Source organism: Trichosurus vulpecula, chromosome 8 (assembly GCF_011100635.1).
Source record: "Trichosurus vulpecula isolate mTriVul1 chromosome 8, mTriVul1.pri, whole genome shotgun sequence".
Taxonomy (NCBI): Eukaryota; Metazoa; Chordata; class Mammalia; order Diprotodontia; family Phalangeridae; genus Trichosurus; species Trichosurus vulpecula.
The window spans coordinates 2,504,085-2,525,102 of record NC_050580.1 but is presented as its reverse complement, the minus strand read 5'-3'; the positions used below and the strand labels follow the sequence as shown (position 1 = coordinate 2,525,102).

Below are 21,018 nucleotides of genomic sequence, written 5' to 3'. Positions count from 1 at the left end.
CATTTCTACCTCAGCAACATGGAAGCCTTCCTTGTGCATAAGAATCGAATATGGAATAGAATTTCCCCTTGTTGGTATTTCATTGTTTGAACCATGTTCCAGGTATCTCAAACTCCAAGTGTCCAAAATGGAATTCCTATTTCCCATTACACCCAGCCAAACTTCCAGCTTTCCTTCATCTGTTGGGGTCACTCCTCTGCTTACAATCATCCAGGACCATGGCCTCAGAGTCATCCTGGTCTCCTTCTCCTACCCCCACAGCCCATCAGTTACCAGGCTTTTACATTCCATCCCCACAGCATGACTCACATCTGTTCCCTTCTAAGGGACAGATCTCTTTTTGAAGGCACCTGGTAGTACAGTGGGTAGAGAGCTGGGCCTGGAGTCGGGAAGACCTAAGCTCAAGTGTGGCTTCAGACACTTACTAGCTGGGTAGCCCTGGCCAAGTCACCACCTCTGCTTGCCTCAGTTTCCTCAACTGTAGAATAGGGAAAATCTGCCTCACAGGGCTGTTGTGAGGATCAGATGAGATCATATTTGTAAGAGTGCTTAGCACAGCTTCTGGCACATAGTAGGTGCTTAATACATGTTTATTGGTTATTGAATGATTACTATAAAACCTTACTCCTTTCACTTCACTTTTTCTCTATCCACACAGCCAGCAGCCTTGTTCCAATCCTTATCCATCCAAGGCTGGACCTTTGGAAGGGTCTCCTAATTGGTCTCCCATTCCTAGGGTCTCCCCTCATCAATCCATCCTTCGCACAACTGGAAGAGTCCTATTTTGAGGACATCTCTCTGCCTTGGTCCCTTCTCTGTTCTACTAGATCTTTGGGTGACTCCCCACTATCTCCAGGACAATACAGATACACTCTTCAGCCTGGCTTTCTGAGATTCTTCCCCCTTTTCAAACTCACTCCATCTCATTCCCTTTCATGTCCTGTCCAGGTTGGCAGAATGGAGAGGCCTGTTTACATAATTCCCTGAATGTAGAACCTCCCCCAATGCCACTCCTTGGGACACACTATCTAGTCTCCCTCAAGACCTGTGAGAATCCTTGACTTCCTTAGGGCTCAGATCCAGAGTTGCCAGGCCCTCCTTGCTACCTTTACTTATCTCCCAGGCCTCAAATGATACTGTATTTACTTATTTGTGTTAACTTAGTATCAATCAATCCATAAACATTTATTAAGAGCCTACTAAATGCCAGGCAAAATGCTAAGTGCTGGGGATACAAAAAGAGGCAAAAGACAGCCCTTACCCTCAAGCAGCTTACAATCTAAAGGGTATATCATGTGTCCCTTCCAGTACCCCCCAGTAAAATGCATGTTTCTGGAGAACAGGGACTATTTCATCTTTGTCTTTGTCTATCTGTACCTACCTAATAGGGGTTTAACAAACACCTGAATTGAACTGAATTTTTATTGTAAACAAATAAAAGCTCAGCATCATTGAAAATCATAGTGTAAGAGTGTATCAACAATCCAGCTAGCAGCTTCTGTGGGGGTGTAAGATCCACCAACAACCAGCACCCAGAAAGCTGCCAACATAGGTCCTTTTGATCTGCTTTACTTAAGAAAAGCAACGTTAAAGGGCTAACAATCTTACTTTAATCCAGCATACAAATAACATCCATCTAGTTCAAGGGAAAAAACCAGCACCCTGAATTACAGATCAAATACAATTCGTAGTTTTCAACATCTGAGTGTACAGCCGGGGAGCTCATTAGAACAGCTGGCCCAGAGTCACACACCACTCCTGCTGTGGCTCAGTGCTCCCAGAGAGAATGCTAACTTCCGCACTTACATATCCTGTTCAGGGCCCTCCAGGCCCTGACCTCACCCAGGCTGCATGTGGAGAAGTTCCCCACCCCCAATATCACATCAGATACAAATCAATGGCTCCCAATTGTCTCAGTGCTGAGAAATACAAAAACATCCCACTTTATCTGCCCCATACAAACAAAGGCCAGAATCATTAAAGGTCAACAGCAAAAAGTCCTACCTTAATTACTATTACAAAGAGCTGAATGTGGTTAGGGTTCAACCTTTATACTTATGAGGAAAAGGTAGTCTGAAGAGGGAACAGGACATGGCAAAGGTCCTACAGTCACCTCCAAGACTCATCTCCAGGCCTACTGAATCCAAGAGCCAGCTTTTTCCAATGCCTTGGAAAACTAAAGGAAATTCTCTAAGCTAAATTAATTACCTTCTCACAACTTTGAAAGTGTTTGTTTTTCCAGATACTAACCAGTAGTTCAAAGATGGCCCTGTGTTTACCTAATGCTCTCCTATCCATTGTCTGCGTACCAGCAGCCACCTCAGCTTCTTCACAGCAGAAGCTGGCCCTTGGTATTCTCTTGGAGTTGGGGGCAGAGCTACCGCTGAGGCTTCTGTCTTTTCCAGTGAGGCTGCTTCTAGGGAGGCTCTGGAAGGGAAATTGTGATGTCATGAGGCGGGGTGGATTCCAGGTAACTGTGGCTGAGCTAGCCTGTTCTTGGACTGGGAAAGCCAGGGCCCCCACGCAGAAAACAGGCTAAGCATGGGTCCATACCACAGCTTCTTAAATTTTTTCCACTGGAGACCCCTCTTCACCTGAGAAATTTTTACACAACCCCATGTATAGAAGTATATAAAAGTCATACAAATCAAACATTTACTGATAATAAATCATAAAGAAACTTATTTTAAAACAATTCTTTGATACACATATAATTTTACCATTTATTAAAGATGAAAGCAAATTTTCATACTAAAGAGATGGATGTGCTTGTTTATTTTTACATAAAGATTAAATCTTGGCAGAATATTTGATCCTGCCGGAAGTGGTTCAGAATTGTCAATGCTGAGAACGCCACTTCGCGTAAATATGTAGTACAAAATGGCAGAAGTCTGTTTAGAGCCATTTCAGAAATTTTTGTAAATTCTGTCCTAATGCCAAGCCAAAATTCATTTAATGATTGTTGAGGAAAGTCATGTTTCAAACCTGTGTTGCTTGATAACTCAGCAAATTCTTCTTGAAATTTTAATGGCAGATGACTGATGTTTTTGAGTTCAGTTGAATATGGTTTATGAACCGAATTTAGTTTTTTAGAATCAAAATTTGAAGGGAAGTATTGCTGAAACTGTGTCTCTAGGCACTTCAGATGATCAATTATAACTCTCATAATTAAATCTTTGAGAAGGTTGTTTTCAATTATAAAATCATCTGTAGCTGTAAACATTTCTAAAGGATCATTTTCCACCCTATTCTTCCTATGTTAACTTTTTTAGTAAAACTTTCAATTTCATCTTTTAACATAAATGTTACAATTTTTTTTTCCTTGGAATGATGTGTTTAAATCATTGAGTTTTTCGAAAATATCCGACAAATAACACAGTTTTGAAAGTCATAAGTCATTATGAAAAAAATGAACAAAATTGTATTTCTGCTTAGTCAAAAATATAACAACTTCATCTTTCAATTTCAATAATCTGTTTAAATTTCACCCTCTTGAAAGCCACCTTACCTCTGCATGTAGTCAATAAGCTTTTGCAATCAGACTCCCTGTCTGTCCAAAGGTTTGAAAATAAAAGACTGTTAAGGGCACAGTTTTTAATGAAGTTAATGATTTTGATAGTATCAGCAACATCTAACTCTGGTGATAATTTTTTGGCTACCAGTACTTCATGATGGATCACAAAAGGAATAGAAGTGATATGTTCATTGCCAGCAGCTTTAACTTTTGCTACAAAGCCAACATCCTCACCCATCATTGCTCCAGCATTGTCTGTACAGATTCCAAAACAATTTTTCCACTGTAAATCTTCATTTGTGAAAAATTCTTCCATTTTAAGATATATATCTTCCCCTCTTGTGTGCCTTTCCAAAGGGTGACAAAACTATAATTCCTCATGTATACATCCTTCATAAACATATCTTACATAAAGTAACAACTGTGCCATGTTAGAAATATCAGTTGTATCCTCCAACTGAATAGCAAACTTTGGACTGCCCTTAAGCTTGGTAATAAGCTGCTGGAATTGGTCATGACTAACTTCAGAAGTTCTTTTGGAAACAGTATCATTACGAATTTCATCCCCATACTTTTCCCCATGTACTATTTCTGACATTTTAATAGGAGAGGGTAACACAAGATCTCCTTTCCAAATAGGGCTTTTCAGTTTTTGCAATTAAATAAGAAGTTTCAGAAGATACAAGGAAATACTTCTCATTAACAGCAACAAATTTCTGAAAACATTCTTTTTCTTTGTTGGGAAGATTTTAAAAGCTGTTCAAAATATTCCTTTGGTTTATTGCAGTATGCTACATGCTTAGTATTAAGATGTCATTTTAGTTTGGCTGTTTTCATGCTCTCTGCAGGCAAAACTTCACTACGAATTAAGCAAAGAGGTTTTTGCACAGCATTCTCATTAGAAGCAGATCCATATTGCAAAATGATTTGAAATATTTTCTTTTTCTTGTCAACCTAGGTTATTACAGACTGGTAGTGAAGACTCTGCTGCATTGTCATCAATATTTTTACCTCTTCCATCTAAACTTGTCCACTTATCCATAACCGAAAAATATTTTTGTCCTAAAATATAAATATCGTTGATAATTTTGCAAGTAAATATTAGCTTTAGTTTATGAAATTACATGTGTTTGTGTTTAATTTTAAAAATCGATGTTCACACTTACATATACATGCAGCCATGATGGTGGAGAAGTATTAGTAAAGGGTTTTTGTCTTTACTGGCTACAATGAAACACATATAAAAGAAGCAGGTAACAGCAATTTTTAAAATCAAACATTCTACCAATCTAATTTGATACTTACACGCTAAGGAATGATGGTAGGAAAATATTAAAACTCTTTATTTTCCATAATTAAACTATTATGTTTCTGTACGAGCAGAAAACTTTGTCTGTACAGTAAAAACACTGCAATTCCTAACCTACAATAGTTTCAAATCTGAGCCGATGTTTCTGGCAGCGTTCATTGTCGTTGCATGGTGTGAAGACAGGCACAATGCAAAGTACCCATGTTGTGTGTTCAGAACCAAGGCTGCAGTGAAGTTGTGTGATGCAGCTCGGATTCATGACGCATTTGATTTTGAATTAATTTTTGGTCATTGCGTGTTCAGAAACCTTTTACAGCTGCCAAATGGGTCGCCACTCCCACCTTCACTTATACCTGCCCATATGGGGTCTTGAACCCACAGTTTAATAGGCATGTTGTCAGGAACCTGGCTGGATACCTTAGGGCTGAACTAAGACCTTTGCCAAACAGGGACTTTGCAAAGGGAACGGAGGATTTTCCTTTGTGTATTTTCATTGACTCTAACTCATACTAGGGGCGGAACAGGGATCCAAGTTCTCTGAGCCTCAGGTCCCTCTCTCAGAAAATGGGGACGATAAAATTTGCGTGCCCTCTCAAGAACATCTGAGAGATTGCACACAGAGGTATCGAATGACCTTCATCTCCAGCGCCATGTTGAGCCCCTTCGAAGTCCTGCACCCAAGGCTTCCATCAAGTCTCCGGTCACTTCTTTCAGTAATGATAAGAATGAACATTCCCATGAGTTATCTCCTTTGATCCTCACCCCAACCCTGACAAGTAGGTGCTCCTGGGCTGAGGAGAGCGAAGGGAAGTGTGTGCCAGGCAGGTGCACTGCGACGCTCTTTATGAACAGTATCTCATTTGACCCTTAATTGTTGTTGGTCCTTTGTTCTCAAAGAAGACCAAAGACATCGTCATCTTTCCAGGTAGATGCTACTCCCATTTTACAGTGGAGGAAACTGAGGCGAAGTTTAAGTGACTTGCCCAGAGTCACACAGCTAATAAGTGTCTGAATCAGCATTTGAACCTGGGTCCTTCTGACAGTGCTCTATCCATTAAGCTAGGAGGAAGCTATCTCAGATGGACTGAGATGGCCTGGCCAAGGTTCAAAGCCCAGCATAAAGGAAATGAATGGCATTTCCCTGCTTCTTCTGGGAGTTAGAATATTGCTTCATGTGACTCCAGACCTAGAACTAACAGTTCTGAGCCAGCCCAGACTTGGGAAATGTTATCAGGGGGTCAAGGAGGTCAGTCGCTCTGCAGAAAGCTCCTGGGTACGTTTCCTCGCTCCATACCAACTGCTTTCAATGTATAGGTCCATTCAGATTTTGATAAAATTTTATTTTCTATTTTACCAAGAGCAGGTGGCAGGATGCCCCGATCACATCAAAGTCTTTTCGATTAAACCCAGAGTGTTTTGGTCCAGGCCAATTCAAGAAACATCCATCAAAGGCCCCATCTGTGCCAATGGTGACCACATGATGCCCTGGGGATACCTCCACCTCTACAGAGCTGCCAGCATCCTGGCAGAGCCAGCGTACCCTCCACTAAGTCTGTAAAGTGCACACAGGATGATAGAAGAAAGGTAAAGGTGCATGCAGAAATCTTGTCATCCTGATAACACAAACATTGGATGGGAAGGTCACTGGGCAGGTCCATTGCTTCGAGTGGCTTGGAGGCTTGGGCCAGGAGAGCTGTCAGCAAAGATCTCAAGGGTGGTCCTGGGCAGTAGGGGTTAGCTTGCTTCTGCCTGGCCCAGAGGGGAGGGTCAGGAGCAGTCCAGGGAAGTGACAGAGAGATCAATTTCAACTTGATGTCAGGAAAACCTCCTTCCTAAACAAGCAGTCCATAGGAGGACCAGGTTTCGGGTGGAGGGAGGTTTGGGGAGGCTCCAGTAAAGGCTAGATGGTTGACTACTCACAAGATGAGTTGGAGTGGGGAATTCAGGCTGTGTTCAGGTGCAGGTGAGACCACATGACACTGGGGTTCCTTCCAAGTAAGAGATTTGGCTGTGTCTTAGATACCATATATGGACAAGGGGTTCCTTGAGCTTTGGGCAAGCAGCTCGTTTTGTCTTTGGGAAACTGTGAAGCCAGCCTCAGACACTAACTAGCTGTGTGACCCTGGGCAAGTCACTTAACCCTGTTTGCCTCAGTTTCCTCATCTGTAAAATGAACTGGAGAAGGAAATGGCAGACCACCATAGTACCTTTGCCAAGAAAATTCCAAATGGGGTCCCAAAACGTCAGACAAGACTGAAAGGCCACACAAGGACAAAATACCTTCCAAAATAGCAACCTTGACATTTATGTAGGGGTGTTAAAGTTTTCAACGGCCTCACATATGTGACGAATAGAGGGGACCTTGAAGCCAAGAAGGGCTCCGGGTTCAAGTTCTGCCTTTAAAACGCAAAGTCTACCTCGGACAAATCACCTCATCTTTGTGTGGTCTTGGCAACTCTAAGTTATCGATCAGCATCGGGGGAGAGAGTTTCCATAAGAAAGTTCCCCATAGGGATGAAATTATAGGTCATGAATATCCAGCTTTGAGATTCTGGGATTCTCCTGTATTCAGAGGGAGACCCCTTGTTTCCCACGTTCCTCTAGGGTCCTGCTCCCAGTCGGAGACCCTCAGTCCAGAGGGGGAGAGGGGAAGGGAGGGAGCAGAAGAGAGCTGCGAGAGCCCCCAGCACAGACTCCATCTGCAGGACAAGAATCCTACCTCAGCCCTGAGCTTCCCCCCACAGCCTCAGTTTCCCCATCTGTGAAATGGATTCGAAGACCTCCAAGATCCTTTGCATCTCTTTGCCTGCGGAGGTGCCGCAGCTGCGCTGCCCTCTCCTCTCTTCTCCTTCCCCCTCCTCTGCCCTCCCCTCACCCCATCTCTGTCCCTTCCCTCCTCCTCCCTCACACCCCCTCCCCTAACCGCTTCCTCCCCTTCCCTCCTCCTCCCCCACACCTCCTCCCCCACACCTCCTCCCCCTCCCCTTACCTCTTCCTGCTCCCCCTCCTCTGCCCCTTCCCTCCCCCTCCCACTCCCTCCTCCCACACGCCCCCTCCCCGCCCCTCCTCATCTCTCTCCTCCTCTCCGCCCCTCCCTGAGCCGAGGCTCCTCCCCCTTCAACCAGGGCAGGCGGGGCCCAGGGCGGGAAGGGGAGGGGGACTCGGAGGTGGGGTCTGGAAAGGAAGCCTTGATTTGGGGTGGGGGGAGCGCGCGGCCCCCGCCGCTGTTGCGGCCTGGGGAGGAGACCGGGGCTGGGCCTCGGGGGCGGGGGCGGGGGCGGAGGGGAGCGGAGGCTTCCGAGCAGGTGTCAGGGGCGGGGTCTGGAGGGGGCGTGGCCACGGGCCGCTGGCGCCGTAGGGAGCGGAGCATCGGGAGGCGGGCTCGGGGGCGGGGCCTCGAGACAGCGTATAGGGAGAGGCCTCGGAGCCGGCGTCGGGGCGTGGCCTCTGGTTAGCGTATGGAGCGCAGCCTCTGGAGGAGGGCTCGGGGGCGGGGCCTCTCGGGGGCGGGGCCTCGGGCGGAGGGCGGTGACGCCATCGATCCGGGCGCCGGCTCGGGGCGCCATTTTGCTGGGGGAGGCGGCGCTCGGTCCGCGGCGGCGGCAGAGGCGCGGGCGGAGCTGCAGGAGCCCAGCCAGGGCCCCGCCGCCGCCGCCCACCCCGGCCCGCCCCGGCCCCGGCCCCGACTCGCCGCGCACTCCGGGCCCGGCCCGGCAGCCATGGCAGGTGAGGCGCCGTCCGCCCCCCGCCCCCGCCCCCGCCCGGCGTCCTCCCCACCCTCCCCGCCTCCCCGGGCCTTCCCCCTCCCCATCCCCCCCGCCCCCACCGTGACCCCCGCCCGTGACCCTCGCGCAACCCCGCTCCCAGTCCCCCGGGGCCGCGCTGACCCGACCCGTGCGCTCGTTGCAGGAGCCGGCGGCGGCGGCGGCGTGGGCGGCGGCCCGGCAGCGATGGGCGGCAGCGACGTGCAGTGGTGCTTCTCGCAGGTGAAGGGCGCCATCGACGAGGACGTGGCCGAAGGTAAGGGCGTCCCCGGGGCGGTGCCTCCGACCCCGCACCCCGGGCCGCGCCCCGGGGTCAGCGCGCCCGGACACAGCGCTGCGGTCGCCCTCCCCGGGATTGGAGCCCCCCCAGAGGCCGGGCCGGGAGGATCCGGACCGGACCAGCGCGCGGCCGGCTCTCCCCGCCCGGCCCCAGCCCCCACGCCGACCGAGGGGCTGCGGTGGGTGCTTCGGCTCTTAGGGGGCGGGGGCGTGCGGTTTCAGCCGCGATCGCTCACGAGCCTCTTTAAGTGCTCACCGCTCGCGCCTCGGGGGCTCCCATGGACTGTGGCTGGGGTGGGGGCAGGGGAGCGCAGCACGGAGGCCGGGACACCCCCAGGGCGAGGTCATTGGGAGAAAAGCAGTGGGCTCCCCTGGTCAGCGGCCGCAGGTGGCAGAGGTCAGCGGGGGTGAAGGCTGCGGACAGCCTCCGCGCCGGTCACTCGGTGAGCTGGCCTTAGGGCCGTAGAGAGAAGTAGACGCTGAGAGCCGAGGCCCCGGGGTGTTAGAGGCAGGGGCAGAACCGGCGGGATCCAGGAGCTGGGGATGGAGGGGCAGAGTCTGGAGAAGAGCCCGACGCGGGCTGGGGCCGGGGGAGAAGTGCGAGGCCCCGGCGGGGCAGGAGGGTCTCCTGATGGGGGAGAGGCTGTCCCCTGCAGCGAGGCCCTAGAGGTGGAGGGGGCTCAGGGGTCCGGATTGGGAATGGAGGAGGAGGTCTGGGCAAAAACCATGCGTTTCGTGAAGATCGCGGCAGTATTCTTTAAAAGCACGGAGGAGCGGGCGGATGGATGACCGCAGGTGCCATGCTGCCACGCTCAGTGGAAAAGGAAAAGATTCTTCTTTGTTTTCCCCTCTTCTGCCAGCGGAGCTCCGCAAGGGTGAAGGGCTAGTGGGAATTCCTTTGGTGCCACCGTCATCCATGATGTGGCATGGACTTGGCTCTGTTGGAAAGCAGAGAAGGGGGAGGGAGCATCCAGGTTCATGGAAGGCACATCGGGCTTCCAGGCCCATGGCCGTGAAATGCCCAGATCGACCCTCAGCCATCAGTGACCCTAACCTGGGACTGGCCTCCGTCTCTGGAACTGTATCCCATGGCACTCCTACCCCTCTCTCCCTTTCCCTCTCTTTCCCTCTCCCTTCCTCTCCCGGCTGTCTGTGTCTCTCTGTTCCCTCCCCTTTCTGAAACTTTGGCTCCTACACTCGGATTCCCATTGAGCCCTGTGGGATACTGACTGTGCAGCCAAAGACAAGAACTTGCTTGGTCTTTTCTGCCACTCCTAGTTCCCTCCCGTCTGCCCCCTAGGAAGGTGTGCTCCAGCCAGTGTAGCCGCCCGGGGTGAGGGAGATCTGTGGTCTCCGATTCAGATTGAACGTTGGCTCAGTTTTTGTCACTGATTTCATGGTCTCACGAAAACTTGCTAGGAGTGACATTCATTTGGACAACAGGCTGCCTACCGTGACTGGAGGAAGGTTGGCTCCAGCCCCAAAGCTCCCTTGATCAACATCACAGTTTCAGGGTGATAGAGAATGTGTTCCATGTAGTGGAAGGATGAAAAGCCCTTGTTACGTAATGTGGCCTTCCAAGGTCATTAAAGCACACAGGTATTCTGGTGCCAGGTAGTCCCCACTGCAGCCTCTGAGGGTGCTTGGTTCTGAGCTCATACGATTTCACTTTTAGGGGTGAGAAGGTATTTTTCTAGAGGCTTTCAATCCATATAAAGAGTATGTCTTCACTTTTGAAGTGCTTCTCAAAATGACAGTCTATTAATAATAATTGGGAAGTTCCCCCATTTCAATCTAAGTTTGATTAAGGAAGCATCTCCATCTCAGATCAGTATTCACAGTACTTGAAGAATCAGTCGGAAGAGAAAGGACTGAACATTCATTCACATAGATACAGACGCCAGAAGGTGAAACCAGACTGGAAAGGGCCCCAGAAGGTGAATCACACTTGTCCTGCTTGGGCCTTGTAACCTCCGTGGCCACATTGGACTTCCAGATTGACTGGCTTTGGGGAAATGCTGTTCCCTAGTTTTGCATCTCTTTAAAAAGCTGAGAGTATGTGGGCTATTTTATCTTGTGACATGTGGAATTTTGAATCTTTTTCCCCAATTATCCACCTGCATTTAGTAAACTTTCTTGGGAAAACTTTGGTTTCAAGCCAGTAAGACATTAAATGATAGGAGAGCCCCATCTTTAGACCCAATTTGGATGAAAGCCATAACAAGTACCGCTGGCCCAGAGTACCTGCACATTTGTGGCATATTTTCAGTAATTCCCTCTTGAGCTAAACTGCCTGATTTTCCAGGTGGTGATCTTAGTATATTGAGAGAAACCTTAGGAAAGGGGTGGGAGGAGATAGGAAGTCAACACCTCTTGGCAGAGAACTTGGGGATCAACGTTGCTAGTCCATTTCAGGGGGCTAGAAACGTTTGCAAGTTCATTTATTGCTGAATTGTCTTAAAAAAACAAAACTTGTTGGTACTTTTCAACTAATGAAAGTTTGGCATTTCATGATATCATAACCTCACTTTACTAATTTTGTTGGACACGGAAGAGGTTCTGATTCTTTGAAAGATTTCCATTTGGGTTCTTATCTTTAACTTGAATTTCACAATTTAATTGTCAGAGATATTTAATACAAACCATCATTGGAGAAAGCCAGCCTGTCTGCAGACTTTCTAGTAAATTTAGTCACCCTTCTATCTAGCAGGCCCATGTATTTTGAGTTTAGAAGGAAACTTCTTAGTAAGAATCAGCTTCAGGATACTGTTTATAGGCCTCGTTATTACTAATAACTGCATTAATTTGTTGGCATATGTTGAACATAGACTATTTGAGGCTAGGGATTAGACCTCAAGTGAAGAATCCTGGGCTTCGAGCATGGAGAGGGTCCTTTGCCCTGCCAGGATGTGGTGGAGGTGGCCAGAGGAGAAGTTGGCTTCTTGTCGTTTGGGGAGACATGTTGGTTTCTTCTCTGTGGGGTTTGTATTTCTTCATTCAGAAATCTAGGGGGCTGCTCTTAGTCAGGCAATTGAATATTCATTATTTAACTGTTTTTGCTGTTACTCAGTTGTTTCAATTGTGTCCTACTCTTGTGATTCCTCTTGACGTTTTCTTGGCAAAGATGCTGGAGAGGTTTGCCTTTTCCTTCTCCAGCTCATCTTATAGGTGAGGAAACTGAGGCAAACAGAGCTAAGTGACTTGCCCAGGGTCACACAGCTAATAAATGCCTCAGGTCAGAGTTGAGCTCAGGAAAATGAGTCCTCTTGTTCCAGGCCTGGGGCTCTAACCATTTTGCCACCTAACTGCTCCTATGTTTTAGCGTTCATTTTAGCTACTACTGTAGGCAGCTGTCCTCAGAGAAGGTGCTGTGTTGGCAGAGGGAGCTACCTCGCCTGGAGTTCCCTAGCACTAAGAAATGGGGTCTAGGATCTCTCCTTTTGTTGAGTCCATCGGTGACAGTTTCTCATGGAGTGGGCACCTTGACACACTATGTTCAGTTTTTGTAGGTTCAGGTTTAGGTCTTGGGCTCTCTTAGATGCTTCAGCTGCAGACTCTTCGGAAGGCATCTTCAAAGATTCTGGCAGTGATTTGTTGTTTCCCCTTCTCCTGCCCCCTTCTTTTCCGTTTTTGTACAAATTTTATTTGTCCACACTTGGAAGGGAGATTTTAGGCTCCCCAGGAATGGCAAAGCCCCTCGTCTTTTCCTCCTCCCTTGGAAAGAACCAGGCTCAGTGAAGGCTGGACCTGGAACATAGTAGGTGCTGAAGAAATGTTTTTGAATGGTTGATATGTGTTCTTTGGAAAGAGTTCTAGGAGGAAGCTAGTGACTGATCTGGGCATGGGTCAGGCCTGAACACTGCCAGGCTCTGGCCTCTGTATTCCACTGAATCTCACCCTAGTCACGCTGACCCCCCCCCGACTGGTCTCTTCCATGGCACAGAGCAATTTCTTAGTTCTCTTTACCCCCTTCACAATAACTCACATTCACGTGGTTATAGTTAAAAAGTACTTTCTTCCTGACAAACTTGTGATGTCAGTTGCTATGCATAGCTCCATTTTACAGATGGAGAAATGGACAGTTTAGTGTTCTGCCTAGGGTACTATAATTGAAAACATTGTCAGAGTCCAAACCCGAGTCCAGGTCTTTTGACTCCCAGATCGGGCCTTGTGGTTCCCACCCACCAAGGCCGGCGACCCTGATGCCCAGATAAGCCTGTTTGCTGGTCTCCAATTATTAGTGGGTGCTGTCCGTCTTCTCCAGCCAGTTAGAAGGAAGGAAGGAGGGAGAGCGGGAGTGTTGTTGACAAGAGGAAGGCAGGAAGAAGACGGAAAGATCTAGTGGCTGGTTTCCAATCCTCTAGTATGTGGGGAACCCCCAGGGGGAGGGATGTTATTCTCTCTTCCCAGAAACAGAATGACATTCAATGGATGGAGTTAGAGGGCAGGAGATTGATTTTCCAAGGACTAGCCTAGGAATTCCGGGGGAGGGGGGGCAAAGGTTGTACCCCCATTACCTGGCACGGTGCTGTCACAGCAGGCACTAGATCCGTGCTGCGTGCTGCCTCTGAAGGGTCTTCAAGCAACTATAGAAAACTTGGGATGGGGAGAGCTGCTGGGTTTGGGGATTTATCATCCAACCAGGGGAGCTTGCAGGTTCATCTGTCAGTGACCCAAGAAAATTGGACTTCATGTGAGACCCCCCTGCCCCCACAAGGCCCTAAAGGCTCCTGGAAACTTCAGGCTCCCTGAGGGCAGGGCCCCATCTTTTATGCCCATTTTGTGTTTGCCCGAATTCCTTGCGTAATTGTAGGCATAGGTGAGGCATTTAATAAGATTGGTTCGTGGGGTCGTTCTGTGCCCCAGGAGATGGGAGGGATAATAATGGCAGATACCTAGACCCCACATTAAGATGTTCAGATTCCTTTCCATACATGCTGTCATGTGTGATCCTTCCAGTATTCCAGTAAGGTGGGGCTACAGGGGTTAGCCTCACTTTACATAGGAGGAAACTGAGGAAACAGCCACCTGCCCAGGGTCTGGAGTCCAGTGGGTTCACCCCATTCCAGTCACAGATAACACCAAATTGGCTGTTTATGTGTTTCTCTTTGGGCTTTTTTGTTTGTTTGGCTTGGTTTTGACTCCACCAAAAACCTTAAAGAATAGAGAAACATTTCTGTAGCAAATTAAGTAGAGTTAGTTCTGCCCAAATAGGTGGTTATTAGTGGTTTAAGAGGAACTTTTGCTGCTGCTTTCTGATCACTTGGTATATTTTTATCAGATACTTTGCAAAGTGCTGTATTTGCTATACAGAGAAATAGAGGCTTTTCAGTAGGCAAATGGCTTTCAAGGTTTCCTTACTACTGTAACACTCTGTGACTTTATTCTTTTTTTTCTGTTCTTTGGAACAGAGTCAACACATCTCCAGAAAATCTGGTCTTTATCAAAACCCTAGTCTTATACCTGAACTACATTATGTGGAACTTATTAGCTATATTTGTAATTGAATTTTCAGTCTAGAGATACGTCGTCACTTCCTTGACCGCCATCTATTGGTTGGTCAGCTTCCTAGACACTAGATCAGCTGCATTTATTAAATCTTTACAAATTGATCATTTGTTTACTCTAAGCTGCCTTTTTGAGTTGCCAATTCTCTCTCCACCCGCTGAGAAGGCAAGCAGAATGATACCGATTGTGCAGGTGTATCTCATTTTATTGTGCTTCGCAGACAACATGGCTTTTACACATCGGAGGTTTGGCAGCAGCCACAAGCAAGTCTATCGGACCCATCTTTCCAGCAGCGCTCTCGTGCTGTGTGTGTGTGCCACATTTGGGTAATTCTCTAAATATTCCGAAGTTTTCATTGTTATTATATCAGACAGGATAATCTGGGATCAGTGATCTTTGATGTTTCTGTTGTAATTATTCTGGAGCACCCTGAACTGGGCCCATGTAAGATAGTGTGGGACCTTAATTGATAAATGTTGTGTTTGTTCTGACTGCTAAACCAGCAGGCCGTTCCCCATATCTCTCCCTCTCCCAGGCCTCTATTCCCTGAACACAATATTTAAATTTTGTTGTTTAGTCATTTGTCAGTTATGTCCCACTCTTCGTGACCACTTTGTGGGGTTTTCTTGGCAAAGACACTTGCAGGGGTTCGCCATTTCCTTCTCCAGCTCATTTCACTGATGAGGAAATCGAGGGAAACAGGGTGAATGCCCAGCGTCGTGCCGCTGGTAAGTGTCTGAGGCTGGTTTTGAAGTCTGGAAGGAGGAGTCTAGCGATCTGTGTATTGAAATTAGGCCAATTAATAACTCTGCCGTGGCCTCTAAGTGTTCAAGTGAAAGGAAGCTTAAATCAAATGTGGCAAACTGCATTGTTCTTACTACAAGAAATTGCCACGGCAAGCCCCACCCTGGTCAGTCAGCAGCCATGGACGTTGAGGCAAGACCCTCTGCCAGCTTAAAGATTTCAGCTTGCTGGAGGCACAGGTGATGGTTAGCAATTTTTTTTTTTTGGCAACAAAGCATTTTTTGATTAAGGTATGTACATTTTTTTTGACATAATACTGTTATACACTTAGTAAACTACAGTATAGTGTAAACATAACTTCATATGCACTGGGAAACCAAAAAATTGGTGCTTTATTATGATAATGACTTTATTGAGGTGGTCTGGAACTGAACCCACAACATCTATGAGATATGCCTGTACATGTGAAATCATGCAAAACACATTTTCGTATTAGCCACATCATGAAAAAAGTGAGAAAATGACACCTCCATTTGCACTCAGAGCTCCTCAGCTCTCGCTCTCCCTCTCTGGAAGTGGATTGAGTGATTTCTCTTTGCATCTGTTGAGACAGAGCTTGCCTTATTTTTTCTGAAACCACCCGCTTTGTGGTTTCTTATAGCCAGTAATATTCTCTCATAATCACATAGCACAACTTGTTCAGCTGTTCCCCAATTGATGAGCATCCTCTCAGTTTCCAATTCTTGGCCACAACAGAAAGAGCTTTCAGTATCTTTGTACATATGGGTCCTCTTTACTTTGATCTCTTTGGGATTCAGACCTAGTAGTGTTGCTGCATCAGTGGGTATGCAGGTTTGGTAGCCCTTTGAGCACAGTTCCTCACTGTTCTCCAGAATAGTTGGGCCAGTTCACAACTCCACCAGAAGTTCACTAGTGTCTCGATTTTCCCTCACCCCCCTCCAGCATTTGTCATTTCTGACAGATGTGAAGTGGTGCCTCAGACTTGTTTGCATTTGCATTTCTTTAATCACCAATGACTGAGAGCATCTTTTCATGAACATAGATAGCTTTGATTTCTCTTTCAGAAAACTGCCTGTTCGTATCCTTTGACCATTTATCAATTGCTTTGATTCTTATAAATTTGACCCAGTTCTCTACGTCTGAGGTGGGGCCTTTATCAGACAAGGCTGCCCATAACATTTTCTCATATTCATTGTCTGTGGTTTCTTTTAGCAAAATGTCATTTCCCTGATTATGTTATTTAATTAGGTCTGGTTTTGCTTTTACTTTGAGCCCAAGATCAGTACCTCTGCCTTTTTTGCTTCCGCTGAAGCCCTTTATTTTAACTCCATGTGTCTTTCTGATTCAAGTGTGTCTCAGAAACAACATGTTGGATTCTGGTTTCTAATCCGTTTTTGTTTTTGCTTCTTTTTATGGGTGAGCTCGTCCCATTCACGCTCGTAGTTATCGTTATTATTCTCTTTCTTCTTCTCTTTTTATCCTGTCTGTCCTCAGAAGAATCCTTTGCCTCTGCCCACTGCCTCCCCTTGATCCACCTTCCCTTTTATCCTCCCCCTCTCTTGTCCCTTTCCCCTCCTATTTTGTTGTTGAGTAAGATAGATTTCTGTACCTGAGTCTGTGTGTGTGTGTGTGTGTGTGTGTGTGTGTGTGTGTGTGCATGTGTGTATCCTTTCCTCTTTGAACCAGTTCCTATGAGTGAGGTTCAAGCGCTGCCACCCTCCCCATTTCCCCCTCCATTATAAAAGTTCTTCCTTGTCTACCCCTTTTATGTGAGAAATTTTCCCCATTCTCCCTCTCCCTTCCCCCTTCTGCCGGTGCATTCCTTTTTCTCACCTCCCTCCATTTTTTGAGATCATCCCAACATAATCAATTCACATCTGTGCCTTCCGTCTATGTATACTCCTTCTAACTGCCTTACTAATGTTAAAGTTGTTCGGAGTTACGTGCCTCATCTTTCCATATAGGAATGTAAACAGTTTAGCTTTGAGAGCCTTCTGATTACTCTTTCATGTTTACCTTTTTATATTTTTCTTCAGTCTTGTGTTTGAATATGAAATTTTCTATTCAGCTCTGGTCTTCTCATCAGGAATGCTATTTCATTAAATGTCCTTTTTTTTCCCCCCTAAAGGATTATACTCAGTTTTGCTGGGTAGGTTATTCTTGGTTGTAATCCTAGCTCCTTTGCCTTCTGGAATTTCATATTCCAAGCCCTCTGCTCCTTTAATGTGAAAGCTGCAAAATCTTGAGTAGTCTTGACTGTGGCTCCACAATATTTGAATTGCTTCTTTCTAACTATTTGAAATATTTTCTCCCTGTTCCGGGAGTTCTGGAATTTGGCTATAATACTCCTGGGGAGTTTTCATTTTGGGATCCCTTTCAGAAGGTGATGGTGGATTCTTTTAATTTTTATTTTACCTAATAGAGCTAAGATATTGGGGCAATATGGCTTGATAATTTCTTGAAATAGGATGCCTAGGCTCCTTCTTTCATCTTGGATTTTAGCTAGTACAAAAATCCTTAAGTAATCTCTCCTTGTTTTTTTTTCCAGGTCAGTTCTTCTGATAAGATAATTCACATTTTCCTTTATTTTTTTATTCTTTTGACTTTGTTTTGGAGTCATGAATTCCCAGTTGTCCAATTTTAATTTTTAAGGAGTTATTTTCTTCAGTGAATTTTTATCCCTCTTTTACCATTAGGCCAATTCTCTTTTTTAAGGTGGTATTTTCTTCAGTATACTTTTGTGCCTGTTCTAACAAGCTGTTAATCCTCTCTTCGTAATTTTCTTGAATTGCTCTCATTTCTTTTCCCAGTTTTTCCTTCTGTCACTCTTATCTCTTTATTTAACTCTTCCAGGAATTTTTATTGGGCTTGGGACCAATTAGCATTTTTCTTTGAGGCTTTGCTTGTGGCTGTTTTCACTTTGTTGTCATCTAAGTTTAAGTCTTGGGCATCTTTGCCACCATGGTAGCCTTTTACGGTCAGATTCTTTTTTGGTTGTTTGCTCATTTTCCAGCCTGTCTTGACTTTGAACTTTATGTTAAAGTTGGGTTCTGTTCACCTTGGGATAGGGAGGCATTGCCCCAAGTTTCAAGCTTTTTTGTGCTGCTATTTTCAGAGCTAGTTCTGGGATCTAAAAGCTTTTGGTGCTTCCTAGGTGGTGAGATCTGGGGAGGAGCGTGGTCACTGCTTTCCTGGTCTGTGCTGTGGTCTTTATCCCCTGACCTTTTGTTGGCTCTGCCATCCCTAAAGTTGTTTGGAGAGAGATGTTGGGAGCATTCACCTGGGTTGCTGCCTGTATCTTGCTATCTTGGCTCGACCTCTGGTTCATCTGCACTTAGATGTCCGTGAATGACACCCACAGAGGGAAGCCTCTTGAGCCCTGATTGGTGGTTGTTATAATTAGTAAGTACATAAATCCTCAGTGTGGTGCTTAGAACTTGGTAACAATCATACGTCATATTTTGGGTGATGTAAATCAGTATTTCGTATCTCATGAGTGAGTATTTCATGTTACTCTTCTGAGAAGCCTGCAGGTTAGGGCAGAGCTAATGCGTTTAAATGAATACCAGAAGTCACTTCCCTTAGTGATGACTGTGATTGTTTTGTGGCGTGTTCCTGGTGCCAGTGATGGTACATTGAGGCTGTTAAAGTGAGCATTGTAACACAGTAGCCATTGGTCCAGAAGTACAAAAGGCAGTGATGGTGGAGATTTTACTTATGCTGGTCTCTGCTGGTGCTTGCCGTCAGCTAGAAGGAGAACAACTAACAAATTACCTACTCCAGTGATGTTGTCACTTTCCAAAGGGCGCAGATGACCTGCTCTCTGAGCCTGGCTCTGTCCATTAAAGAAGCCCATCAATGCTGAGCTAGAACATGTGTGGGAGGGCACCTTGAGCGAAAGAGACCACTCTGGACACAGTTCCAAATAGATGCATATCTCATCAGCCCAGCCTGTCCTAGGTCAATGCTACCAGGGAAGCTCCTAAGAAAAAACTTGTAATAAAACAAAGACAAACATTTCCACAGGAAGAAAAGGGGGACTTCGGTAGACAGATGGACGTGCACAGGAAATCTGAATGTTTCAGAGATGTAGAAGATGAAAGCAAAGGCCTCTGTGGTGCAGGCCCTCATCACCTCAGGCCTGGCCTATGGGTCTGCCTCCATTCAGCCAGCAAAGGGATCTTCCTAAAAAGCTGGTCTTACCACATTGTTCCCCTGCTCAGCAAACTCCCTCTCAGCCCCAGAAGCAAATACAAAATGCCCTGTTTGATGTTCAGAGCTCTTCCCAGCCCAGCCTCCTATGCCTTACTCCCAGCTAGCACCCTTTGATCTACTGTTGCCGAACTCCTGGGGTCTCCTGGCTGTGTCAGGCCCTAGGCTCTGGGCATTTTCTCCAAATACTCTCCCTCCTCTGCTCTGACTGAGGACCTGCCTGGCTTCCTTTGAGTCCCAACTAAAATCCCAGCTTCTGCAGGAAGCCTTCCCCAACCCGCTGTTTGTTATTTCTTATTTATCCCAGATATTACTTGTTTGTACATGTTTGTTTCCTTGTCTCCCCCATTTGATTGGGAGCGCCTCCAGGGCAGGGACTGTCTTCTGCCTCTTTTTGTATCCTCGGTGCTTAGCATGGTTCCTGGCACACAGTCAGCACTTGATAAATGTTTATTGGTTGTTTGGTAAAATTTTACAATTATAAACAGTGGTAAACTTCAGAGCCCTGAGTCTGGAGCATAACCAGAGTCCTTCTACCCCCACCCCCCCCAACTGTATTAAGGAATGGGAGAGGAAAGAAGAGAGACAGCCAAGTGTGGTTGCTGACCTGGTAGAGATGGGAACGGTGGAAAGAGAAAACAGGGTCAGCATCAGCCCTCGCTGCTCCCCTGTTTTCTTGGCTGAGGACAAAGATCTGAAAGGAAAACAGAAGTGAAACACCTTGAATAAGAGAGTAATAGCTTCCAGACTCTTGAGGAGTCCAGATTACAAGACCCAGAATCTCGGACTTGGGAAGGGCCTTCTGTCCCCTCCCAGAATCCTTCTTAGAACCCGCCCTTGGCCCCCCACCCCACAGTGGTCTAGGCCACTTGCGGCCAGCTCTTCACCATGGAGCCTAAAGTGGTGTCTTTGCAGCATCCACCAGTGGTCTTTGTTCTTCCCTTTTGGTCTAAATGGAACAAATTGAATCCCTCTTTGACGTGGAAGCCCTTGAGAAATGTGAAAACAGCTCTCATCCCCCTGGTTTTTTACTTCCCCGGGTTCTTCCAATTGATTCTCATATAAGATGGACCTAAGCCTAAGCCAGGTGGTGGGCTGGATAGAATGTCTGCCACAGTTGAAAAATGAATATTAGGAGTGAAATGAAATGGGTGAAAGCATTCTTAGGACAGCTGGGTGGTGCAGTGGCTAGAGCATGAGGCCTAGAGTCAGGAAAACTCTTCCTGAGTTCAAATCTGGCCTCAGACACTTACCAGAGGGGTGACCTTGGGCAAGTCACTTCACCCTATTTGCCTCAGTTTCCTCATCTGTGAAATGAGCTGGAGAAGGAAATGGCCAACCACCAAGAAAACCCCAAAAGGGGGTTAAAGTCGGACAGGACTGAAAACGACTGAACAAGAAGCCTGATGCCCTCCAGACTTTGGCTCTCCTAAACAGGATGTCCTATCCGGACCTCAGTAGAGACCTCCAGGTGTGCTTCAATCTGAGAGCAGAGGCTCATGTCCCAATCCCTTTCAACCCTGCCTAGGCAGACCATAGGCTAGGACCTGGGCCGGTTTGCTTTCCTTTAGGAAACCTGGGGTCTCTCCATCAGTCTGCTTCAGCTGGATCATGGCTCCGATCTTGGGGTTCCCCCAGCCCCATGAAGCTTGGCCTTTTTTAGGGAA

General features: G+C 46.7%; 1 protein-coding gene across 3 annotated transcripts in view; it reads left to right on the top strand.

Annotated features, from left to right (window-relative positions):
• The first annotated feature begins 8,516 nt into the window (after positions 1-8,516).
• Positions 8,517-21,018, top strand: part of PPP2R2D (protein phosphatase 2 regulatory subunit Bdelta) — a 46,417-nt gene continuing 33,915 nt past the window's right edge. The window contains exons 1-2 of one of the 3 annotated variants that reach the window (XM_036735734.1): positions 8,517-8,549; positions 8,733-8,843. In XM_036735734.1, the coding sequence (XP_036591629.1) occupies positions 8,543-8,549; positions 8,733-8,843 (118 nt within the window). In that variant the 5' untranslated portion in view covers positions 8,517-8,542. Of the gene's footprint in view, positions 8,550-8,732; positions 8,844-9,092; positions 9,310-21,018 lie in introns of those variants that run through there. The other 2 variants (XM_036735735.1, XM_036735733.1) reach the window with 2 other exon arrangements.